Source organism: Pagrus pagrus (genome assembly GCF_965226575.1).
Source record: "Pagrus pagrus genome assembly, chromosome: 14".
Taxonomy (NCBI): Eukaryota; Metazoa; Chordata; class Actinopteri; order Spariformes; family Sparidae; genus Pagrus; species Pagrus pagrus.
The window spans coordinates 27,624,001-27,636,186 of NC_140198.1; the positions used below are offsets into that span (position 1 = coordinate 27,624,001).

At 38.5% G+C, this 12,186-nt stretch overlaps 1 protein-coding gene across 3 annotated transcripts in view; it reads left to right on the forward strand.

The window, feature by feature from the left end:
- opcml (opioid binding protein/cell adhesion molecule-like) overlaps positions 1-12,186 on the forward strand; it is a 405,678-nt gene that overhangs the window by 253,827 nt on the left and 139,665 nt on the right. Inside the window, exon 1 of one of the 3 annotated variants that reach the window (XM_084373547.1) lies at positions 10,595-10,992. The exons of the other annotated variants lie outside the window; for them this stretch is intronic. Within the exon in view, the coding sequence (XP_084229673.1) occupies positions 10,859-10,992 (134 nt within the window). The 5' untranslated portion in view covers positions 10,595-10,858. Of the gene's footprint in view, positions 1-10,594; positions 10,993-12,186 lie in introns of those variants that run through there. 3 annotated transcript variants of the gene reach the window in all.

Here is a 12,186-nt window from a genome sequence, read left to right on the forward strand (position 1 = left end):
TGTCTTTAATATGAATCCTTTGTCACCCGGTCTGTCCCAGGGACTGTGCAGGATGAACTCGCCATGTCATAACCTTCTCTTTTCAGACACATTTTCCCAATGGAGTTCCAGAGAATGCTAAAGATATGCATTTGTAGGACTTGGCTGAGATTCATGGTACATGGAAATTTTTACAGGTGCTGGCATTTTGGGCAATGTAGCGTGGTGATCATTAAGGAGTGCATTCATTTTAGGTTTTGCAGTTGGTGTCTCTTCTAGCGCTGTTAAGCATCATTTTGAACACTGCAGAGTGAAATTGTGAAAGTGTATTGCTGGCACGCAAGAAAAAAAACCCACTATCACATTATAATTTGAACATTTATATTGTAATAACATGAAAAGTTTCAGATTATAATGTGATAATTTATATTGCTATTATGTCTCATTGACATGATTTGATTAAGTTCTACTTCATGCTTGGGTTGACACATGGTGAGATTTTGCTGTTAATGAGCACAGTGGATGACATTGTGATCAGTATGTGTACAGTAAGGAGGATTTTAAAATGCATTGGGTTGTACAGAGAAAAGAATCAGTCCTTCTTCTGGAGGTAGCGTCATTTCTCATTGATCAGCTGGAGGCATCATGGACACCCTTCACCCAGCACAGCTACTGACAGTCCTATCTTTCTACATGGAATTTGACTATGATAGTGATCGATAATCAATAAAGATGATGACAACAACTCTGTTTGGCTGTATATGAGCGAAATGCTCAATTTTACTGGAGGAGGAGGAGCACTGCGTTGTGTCTCTGATCTCAGACCGCTGAGCAGGCAGGCCAGGTCATATTGGTGTGTTCAGACCAAATACAAAGCACACACGCAAAATTAGTGCAAGTTGACAATATTTAACTCAAGTGAGACTTTCGTGTAATGCTGTGTCTTGAGAGCCTACCAGCATTGACATTCACACTGACGTCATGGCATTAACATCGCTGATGTCCGAACATTCATGAACAACAATGGAGGACGCTAATCGTGGCTGTTCACGGACACCCAGAGCTGTATGATAACACATCTACTCGTACAAAGACAGGACAAAAACTACCTAACTAACTAGACTACCTGGTAAGTTATGGAAATACGTCTCAGCACAGCATAGACCTGATCGATTTGAACTCCATTCAGGACACAAGCATTCTAAAAGTTGAATTCACCTGACAAAGCATAAATTCAGGCTTTTTACAAGGTGGCATTGATGTTGTTATTTCAGCATTCTTTTGATCCATTTATTGAATATCAGACCACAATTAAATCACTCTGTTTTGAGTTTCATGAGTTCCATTTCATGCATGCGTTCAAGTGTTTTAACGTGCGATGCGGTTATCTTTTCCAAGCTGCACTTCATAAACACAGTTACCCGTAAGTGTAACATTATACATGAGTTGTATTTTTTTTTTTTTTTTGTATATTGACCATGATTCTATTTGTAAAAGCAATAAAAGGGGAAAACATCCAATAACGTAAAAGTATGAAACTAGCTGATAGCTGTTCCTGTATGTCTTTTTTTTTCCTTTTTTGCCTTGTCATGACCATAGTTCCACTTCATAGTTCAACTTGTGAACATTGATATGTCTCTCTGATATGGGGGGGGGGGAGGCTGTGTTACTCGTGGGGCCTTGGACCAGAGTATGTCATGGACCTATAATTAGTGGACACAGCCCAGTTCGGCCACAACAAAAACTGGGGGGGCTGGGAGTACGTGTGTGTGTGTTCAGCAAAGGGTGGGGCTTGATTGACTGATGCTTTGCTGAATCAACTGCGCAAAACGTTAGAGATTTTCAGTGCTATTATGAGAAGGGAAAAATATTTCCGGTTCAATATGAGACTACGGTGCAGAACTAGACTATGGTGGGCAGCCAGGAGTCTAGTTAATTAATAGGAAACACTGCACCTTATGATATGTATACATATCACCACATACGCATTAACCAGTTTAGGATCTTTGACATGTTGGAGTACAGCTACACATCTAGAATACATATTTTAGACCAAGTTGTTGCAGTTGAAGCTTTGCTCAAAGCATCAAATTCCTGAAGATATTTTTATCTTCACGGGGCATCTTATGAAATCCCCTGCACAGTGTATTTTTAGGATGCAAAGTAACAACACAGAGCATCAGTTAGAGTTTGAAACAATTCTGCAGAGAGAAATATGGGAATATGACATACAGTGATGCTAAAGTTGTGAGTTAGTCCACAAGCTGAAAGTGAAACAAAAGAAAAACCGCTCTACTGCAGTGTGTATTCTAAGTGAATAACCTTCATTGATGGAGAACTCTGAGGATTTATTCTTTGGAACTCAATAAATTAAATAGTGATGATTTAACATTTAACTCCATCCAAAGACTGACCGTGACATACACTGACTGAAAAACATGAAAGGACTAAAACACACATTCTTACTTTTCTTTTCTCCTGGATCAAACACCTCATCACCATTGTGTTATTGTTAATGTGCACCATCATGCTCACAATGACAAAGACTTATCTTGGCCATTATCTTAGTAGCATAGTAGAATACTCACATTTGCTAATCAATACTGAATACAAAATGCAGCGGATGTTGGGAATGATGGAAGTGTCATCGGTTTGGTATGTATTTGTTTTTGTAGTATTACATTTTGACCTGTTTCTGACACTAGTTGAAAGTCAGAGGATAGTGGCCGTACACTTCTAAGTTTGACGCTATAGGTACCCCTGTAGCATCACTTCTTGAAGCATCCCTCTAGTGCATTTATTTAAGTTATGTTACTTAAGTAAGTTAACATAATGTAAATGACGTAACTTGTGTTATGTAAGTGACATAGTTACGTCACTTACCTTACATGCGTTATGAGACTAAATGTAGATATTTTTACCCAAAGTATGATCTTTTCCTAAACCTAACCAATTATTTTTTGTGCCAGAAAGTAAGGAATCTACCACTTTCTGACAACCCAAATAACAGTCCAAAAGCTGCAATGCCCAATATAATAATATATCAAGTGTTTGTCAGCAAGCTTTAGTTTGAAAGTCTATCTGGACATTGCGTACATGTTATTTTTGCTGACTTGATCATGGAGCCCTTTACTGTAAAACTAACACAAAAGGTGTAGGTAGAGCATCATAGTTTGGGAGTGAGAACGTGTTGATGTATCTGTACCAGATTTGATGACAACCCATCTCATAGTTGTCAGGATGTTTAACTAAAAATCCAAAATGTCAAAATCATGTTTGCACTTCAGGAGAAATAAAAAGAGCACCAACATATGTTCAAAAGTCCACAGTGTGATGAGAATTTTGTGCTATATCTAGAAGAATGTGAATTGATGTTACACAGCCCTTTTTTAGAGTGAACTGTGAACTGTGACTTGTGACCTCTTTTATGGCCTTGCCTTGAAACTTGTTCTATGACCTAAGTAAGGAATCACAGACACTAAAAATTAACATTCTTCTCTCTGTAAAAGGACTTGAATAAGCATCTGATATAGTGATAACACACCCAGAGTGAGAGAGAGAGAGATAAATACCCTGACTCCCTCTTTAGACAGCGAGTCTTCACTTTGTAACTGACCTGCGTGTTGCTCTGTGAATGCTCCTCTTGTACAAGATTAAAACCCTTGTTTGAACTTTGAGCTGACTCCGATCTCCTCCCTTCAGTTCTAAATGTATGCAGAATTATTTTAACACACAGCAGTGCATTCAATAGGTCTTGAGATAATTAAGGCTGCACCATTGTGCTGGACTAACCAATATTGCCAAAGAGCAGGCCATGGCTTCGAACAAAACAAACAACCAAACAAAACAATAACAACAACAAAATCACAACACCAACCCATTTTGGCATTTTGACATTTTGACTGTGAGCTGAGTGTTACGGCAGGACAGTTTTTGACAGTGCCACCCACTGTTGGCCTCTCTCCAAGTACTGGATCTCACAATTGCAGCCAATTTGAAAGCTGTCTGCTGTCTGATGTTCAGGTTGGAGACCTAATGTGCCATCTTTTCAGCAAGGTGTCGTAGTTGGTGAAAATCCTGTCGAAACTATAACCTAAATACCTCACATGAAGGTGTCCATTACAAACGGTGCACTATATTGTATTTCTTAAAAAAACTCTGCAATTACAAAATAATCATTTGATTCTGGTTAGTATTTTAATTATGAAAGCTTTCGATATCTTGTGATTTAACACTTTGATTCACTACTTTGGTGAGCCCTCTTGTGCTCAATTTGCTTTTTATTCTTAATACTTTCCATTAGCAGAAGTAGATGGGGCTCCAGCCAGGCATTGTGTCTGCATTACATTCTGGTCTCCTGAATGTCATGTCAGTAAAGAAGTTGGTATCTGTTCCTTTTCTATGATTGATTTGTCTCTTTATCCCAGGTGAACTGTGCTGCTATTGTAGCTGAGCAGCAGATACCTGTATGTGGCACTGTCAATATTTGTTTTATATTTAAACAACTAAATAGACCCAGGAGTATAAAGTGGTACCACATGTGCTTTTAAAAGGACATTTTTCCAAAAGAACATAAAAAAATCCATTCAGAAATTCCAGTGTACTGTGATTTAGTAAGGTCTAGAGATGTCTGCATTTTCCTCTGTCAGAAGTGTTCACAGGTTACTCACCATGACCAGCAGACCTTGCTGTGAACAATTTGTGCATTCTGCACAGACAAAGGCGAGTAACATAACCATGTTACAAATTTAAGGAAGATTCCATTGCTGCTGAATTTTTCAAATGAATTTTTGTTGTTTGTGAGCACCAAAAACAAGCTCCATTGTCGGGGTTGACAGGACACAGATCCATAGTTTGACAAATCACACTAAAGCTATCTGGATATAGAGATATCCCTCAAGGTCAATATCCCCTTCAAAGGTCGAAGACACCCTGGAAGGCCGGTGTTCTGAATCCCAGTACCAGCTGGAAGGAATAATTTTCCACTGGAAAAAGAAAAGAAATTTCCTCATGCTCTTTTTACCAGAGTGGCTACTGACAAGGTGCCCTTGAGCACTTAACCTCTGGCAGCTCCACAGGAGTTACTCAGTTGCCAGCTGAGGACAGAACTGAAGAGCTTGTGGTGTCAATGTGAACACCATTATGAATATGAAGCAGGGCAATGCTGAACACGGCATCGACTCTCAACAAAACTTCTCCTCACCATGTTGTGAGTAACTACAGAGGAAGATTAAGACATTGAACAGAAAAGCTTCCTCCTGTTGCACCATCACCGGCAGCCTTTTCTCCTTTGCAGCGACTTGATATGCATCCAACTCAAACCCTACAGTACCACCACAGCGCCTGCCAGGGAAAAAGCAGGAGAGGAAGATAACCTTTTATATTTACATTTTATGACCTATTTTATTCATATACTGAGGAAATACTTAGGTGAGAGCTTTTTTCAGCATTTGCAGTGTATGCAGAGGTTTCCAACTATGTTGTCCTAGCCTTAATATTAACTTCATATTTTTATCTGTTTGTTGCCAGGATTTGCTACTAGAGCATTTCTCTCCCGAATGAATAACCCCTGTGAAAAATTGGTTCCTGTGTATTTCTTCGAGGAAAAGTGGAGATAGACGTAAAATATAGTAATATCCGGTGCCAGGGCGTAGGGTTGCTTTGAACATTGTTCGAGACATTTTTTTCATTATTAACGGCCAGTATCAGCATTGGTGTGTGCACTTCATGCCCTATCTCCCTTTTTCTATGTCATACATGTGTACACACACACGCACACGCACACACACACACACACACACACACACACACACACACAATATATATTATTCTGCAAAATGTAAGATATAACACCTGGCAGAGCCTTGTACAGTATTTATTGTGCACATTTATGACTGTATGCCCCACAACCTCCTGAAATTGCAGTGATTCACAATTTTTGAAAAGGCTATTTTATGGACTGCTCTTTTTTATCCCACCATCAGTTTGGAATCCTTTCGCTACAAGGGACAAACTAGCAGAGGACATTTCCAGAAATCATCTTGACTAAAACAATGCTTTCCTAGTTATAAAAGAGTGCAGAAATGTTCTTCTCTTTATCCAATCAGGACAGGGAGCTCCATAAAAAGGTGGTCCTGTCTGCTCGTGAAAGCACAGAGAGCAGAATCCTCCTGTTTGCTGCTATGCAGATTACTGCTGCGCATTCATGTGGCGACGTAGAGGATTGCCAACTGCAAAATGGACTGGAAGTTTGCTAAAATGACAAAAACACCTAAGGCGTCTTTAATCCATTTTCAATATGTTATGATCCACTAAAGTAAGTAATTATAAGTGATGAATAAATACTCGTTTTTGTTTCTCTCACCATCATCTTGACTGTAAGCCTGGTGGAGAGTGAAGGTTATGGACAGCAGAGGACTGACTGTGAGATGTCATTAAAAGTATTGACACGCTGATGTTGATGTTTTCGCTGTTATGGAAGTTCAAAATGTTTTTCTTTTTTTTTTAAATAAAAAACATTACATATTCCGTGACAGAGCAAATTCCTCTGACCACCTCTGCCATGACACCGCAGTGAATTAGGTTCAACCCATTTATTCATGCAGTGGGTCATGGTGCCCTTCTCCCTTCTAGTTCAATATGTACAGTCGTGGTCAAAAGTTTACATACACTTGTAAAGAAAATGTATATCAGTTCCAATGATTTCTACAGCTCTCATGTTTCTGTGATGGAATGAGTGGAACACAAACTACTTTTTCACCAAAAACATTCATGAGGTTTGGTTCAATAATGAATTTATTATAGGTCTTTTGAAAATGTGAAAAATATACATAGAACAAATTGAATGACCAATTTTGGTGATTATAGAAAGTTGTGTGAATCAAATGTTCTTTGTAGCATGGCCTCTTAACTTCTTCTGAGTGATTCTGATTGATAACAGCTGGTGACTTTTCTAGACCCATTTTAATAGGGCTTGTTTGATACAGCCATTAGACTCAGCCACAAACACTACAATGGGAAAGTTTAATGAGCTCAGTATTGATCAAAAAGAGCCCGTTACTGATTTGAGTCAGTCAGGAAAGTTACTTGGAGCCATTTAAAAGCAGTTACAGGTCCCGAGATCAACTGTTTGTAAGTATAAAGTGCATGGCACAGTTGTGTCACTGCCACGATCAGGAAGAAATCTCAAACTATCACCTGCTGCTGAGAGAAAACTGGTCAGGATGGTCAAGAGTCAACCAAAAACCACCAAAAAGCAAGTCTGCAATGAATAAGAAGCTGCTGGAAGACAGGTGTCAGTGTCCACAGTCAGCTGAGAGGCTGCCATGCAAGAAAGAAGCTCTTGCTCCAGATTCAGTATCTTAAAAGTTGACTGAAGTTTGCTGCTGATCACATGGACAAAGAAAAAACCTTCTGGAGGAAAACTCTGTGGTCAGATGAAACAAAAATTAAGTTGTTTAGTCATAATGAGCAGCAATATGTTTGGATGAGAGAGGGTGAGGCCTTTAACCCGAAGAACACCATAACTACTCTCAAGCATGGTGCTGGTAATATTATGCTGTGGGGCTGTTTTGCTGCCAGTGGATCTGGTGCTCTAAAGAAAGCAAATTGAAATCCAAATTCTTCAGGAAAACCTAAAATCATGAGAAGAAGATTGGGTCTCGGATGCAGTTGGGTGTTCTGACAGGACAATGCACACATCAAAAGTGGTAAATGAATGGCTAAATCAGCCTAGAATTTAGATTTTGGAATGATCTTCCCAAAGTCCTGACTTGAACCCCATCGAGAACATGTGGACTGTGCTGAAGAAACAGGTTCATCCCAGAACGCTAATGAAGTAAGCTGAACTTCACCTCATTGAGGTGAAAATGGCCAAGAGACATTTAACCAAATATTACAATTACTGTATGTATATTTTTGATCCAGCAGATTTGGTCACATTTTCAGAAGACCTATAATAAATTCATTATTGAACCAAACTTCATGACTGTTTTTGTGACAAAGTAGTTTGTGTTCCACTCATTCATCACAGAAAAATGAGAGTTGTAGAAATCATTGGAAGTGAAGACTGACATGATATACATGTTCTTTACAAGTGTATGTACACTTTTGCATGCCTTGTATCACATGGATTTGTTTTCTGATTTTAAACAACCATTTCACATTTCATCTTATCAATCAGTAAACTGATATGTAACGTTTACATATGATGCATTCTCAATATAAACTTTAATGAACACATAACCAGTGAATGGTATGCTACTCTTCTTGTGTCTAAACTAATTTGTAACGTCCATCTCTCATTCACCTGAGATTCTTAAGTCTTCTGCTCCATCTGCCTGTGTGTCACTGTGCTTGTAAAGCTGTTGCCACCAGGGCTTTTTTTTTGCGTGGCATCCAAAAAAACTAATCCCTTGGGCATGCTATGGCCAATTTGCATATAAATAAAGTATATTTAAGTATATTTGATATATATATATCAAAGATATAAATATATCAAACAAATATATCAAATATGATCATTAGCATGACTGATTTGAATATTCCCATTTTGGCACACAACAAAATGAAACACTCCCCTCCGACACAAGTAACCAGCTAAGAGGAAACACCTTCAGATGTGAAAGACAAGACAAATTAAAAATTCAGTGGATCAGCAGGTCAACAGCAGGATCAGTACACTCGCAGCATGCAATGCCATGAGTAACAGCAGATTTTTATGATAACAGCATCCAACCATCCGACAAGATTGCATAGTAAAGATGTTATACCTTGATAATATGTTGCGTGTTGAAGGTGGGCTGGTTCGCACAAACTGACTGCTGAAGAGTCTGTTGCCTTCAGTTCATCTAATGTGGCTTTCTGCTCTTGTACTATTTATTCCCACAAAATGTAAAACTAATTCCTAAGAAGCACTAACAAAAGCTGTTGTTTTATACAGAAACTTGTGGCAGAAAACAGCAATGGTGTGTGCTGACACAATAATGACACATAATGGATTTCCAGAAGTGGTGTTACAATAAAAGTCTCAATATAATCCCCCTAGGAAAATCTTTTATTGTGAAACAAGCAACAGGAAATGCTCATTTCTAATAAGTAATGACTAGAGACAGTCCCAACACTAGACTAATACCTAGAGGAGTATTCTGACTGGTGAAAATTAACAAACTACCTTTTGATGGAATTGCCCTATAATTGACTTGAAAACGATCATCAGGTTGATCACAATCGATGGCTCTCTACACCATTGTCATTAGCTGACAGTAAAGAGTACATCGAGTCTTTGGTTGTTCCATAATTTTTTAATTGAAGATGAATATTGGACCAGGACTGAACAACCTTCTTGTGTCAAAGGTTTCTGAAAAATGTGGTTTGAAAAGGGAGGCAGGGAAGCAAACTAAAGCATTGGCATCACCGCATGCAGTCAGCGAAGACTTCTCAGTAAACCAGCTCCCTTCTTCTGACTTGATGTCCAGTTGACCAAGTCCAAGCTATCCCAATGAGCCACTCGCTCTATGCTGCCAACCGTTGGTGAGGATGTGTAACTCAAAATGCTGTTTGAGAAGCGGAAAAATGCATCAAACAAGCCCCATCTCTTGTATTGCAAAGGAGCGAACTATGCATAAAACTTAAAATGAGACTCAACATGAGACTCAATAAAGATTTTTGTGTCCTGAGCCGGAAATACATCACCTATCACTAACATTAGACAACCGAGAATATATTAAATCGACAATTTTTTTGTACATTTTACTCACTATCTATGTAATATTGACATTGCTCATGAACATTTTTTTTCATAAGTAATTTCTTATTCTTATGTTTCTTATTCTATCTGTGCAACATGAATGAGTCCTAAAACAGGGATTTAAGTTAGCATTTGTGCCCTTTCGGTTCCCTCATCTCAAAGTCAATGTTTTTTTTAATGGGTTTTTGGCTAACTGCCTGCAAAAAGGTCTGTGACAAACACAAGTTTAGGAGATTTTCATGTTTTGGTTTACAGCATACAATACATCAGTAAATACCACACGTGAATTAAAAAGTGTTTACGTGTCTAAAAAAAGGCAGTTGCTAACAAGTGGCTAAAATAGACTACAGGGGTTGTCGGAGCATTAAAGTCCTCACACCTACATCACTGGTCTGTCTATAAAGGCCGACTAGTTGCAAACTATTCTTTCTCTCAACTTTAAAATTTGTAGATTGATGAACTTCAAAGAGTGTATAGTACAGTGCTGTTAGATGCTTAGTGGAGGTAGTTGTAGTTCGTTTATAGCCTAATGTTAGCTTTTTACGTCTGGCCATTACATTAATGTGTAACGCCCTGTTCATTTATTTATATCGGTTTATTACATTTATTTCAGTTGGTAAAGTGTTCTGATGTGGGCCCTTTAAATGTATTGCTGCTGTTAATATTTGTATGGTTAATGTGGTGAATGATACCAAAAATGTCCTGTGTTTTGAAAGGCCTTTGAACGCCTCAGGTTTCTCTTATTTGGGTTCTCATTTGTTTGGGCAGGTGTCAATCATGTTTCTCTGTTCTTGGGAATTAACCTGTCGGATTGTTAGAGGGGCGGGACTTGAAAAAAAGCGAGGGGAAGAAAAAGAGCTGCGGAGAGAAGCAGAAAGACCTTAAGTCCGAGCAAACTTTCAAATAACTTTATGAAAAAGTATTATTTACCGTTATCAACCGGGAGTTTATGTGAGTGTTTGCATATTTTGTTAAGAGTGTAACTTAGCGTGTTGTAGAAGTGAGCGCTCGTTACTGGCGCAAGCTGACGACCATGATGGGACTGTTGCTAGTGGTTAGCATCGCCAATTGCTAATCAGGAGAGGCAGTGGACGAGGTTGGACATTGGACGTTGCCACGTGCTGCTGCAGGATGGAGGAGGCTTGCAGGACCAAGCCTCGGGTCGGGACAGGACTAAGCCTCGGGAGGGGGTCTCTGGACGTGTCGCTGCCTCTGGGAAGAGATTTTTGGAGGAAATTGCAGGATAGCTTTTCCGTGGTTCAGGTGTGAGTATCCTGACCTGCTGTTTCAAGTGGATTTCTATATGAGCTCCAGAATGCCGCCATCACTGGTACCAACTGAAACACTACAAAAACCTCGGGCCGGGGTATTAGTATTTTTAAGATTTCTAATGTGAGTGTATTTCTTGGTAATGAGGAGATTCAAAACAAAGGAAAACGATATGAGCCACAAGGTTTAGACATTAAAACTGTTTAATATTACTAAATCCTTGTTTGAAGGTGTTTTTCATGCTGATGTTTATATTGAATACGATCTATAGTTACGGTTCAAGTAAACTGCATGGGAAAATGAATGCTCAATAACAGTGTAGTTGCAATTAGTAAACTAACCAGGCGTCTCTGCAATTTAGCCACTCATTTTCAAGGTGTATTAATTATTGTAACATCCCAAATTATACATTTCAGTAGCTCTCACCAATTCACTCCCATGCAGTCTGATACACAAAAGGGGTATTCATGAAAATCATAAAACAGAGTTGAGTGATGCTTCGAACATCATAAAAGTGGTGTTCATCGATGAAGATTATCTTGCTGAACAAATCGTATGAACAAAACATATCATAATCTTGTGTTATTTCACACAATAATCCAAAATCCAGTGGAAAAAAGCCATATGCTCTTTGACAAGGGTACCAGGACGAAGGTTACCTTTTCATACATCTATACCCAAATCATTTCATTATATGTGTAAATTAAAATTAAAAAAAGAAAACAAAAACAGAAGCCCTGAGACCGAAGCCATGTGTTTGACAGCCTGACAGGTTTTTTAAATAAGGCTTTGTTTATCCCATGTGAAATGTGCATAGTCCAAAGTAAAAAGGCCAAAGTTTAATAAACATTTCTGACCTTTAGATTTTTAATGTTTAATTCCCTCTTTAAGACCATTAATGCTCCTCAAAAAGACATGCTTGCGCTAACCTTCTTTTGGGTTATCTGACCTAAAGTTCCCTTTCAGGTTTTACAAATAATGACTCTAATATTAAACGTCATTTTTTGATCATTGTTGTGGGAGAGTGTATACTGTATATACAGATGATAAATTACAACTCAATTGGCATAATAAATATTGGTAATGTATGTTTTTGCAAACCACGAACAACTTTATGTTTCTTTAGGTTCAATTTTATTTTATATGTTGTTACAACACTGCACTGTACTTACTGTCTGGTTAGTTTTAGG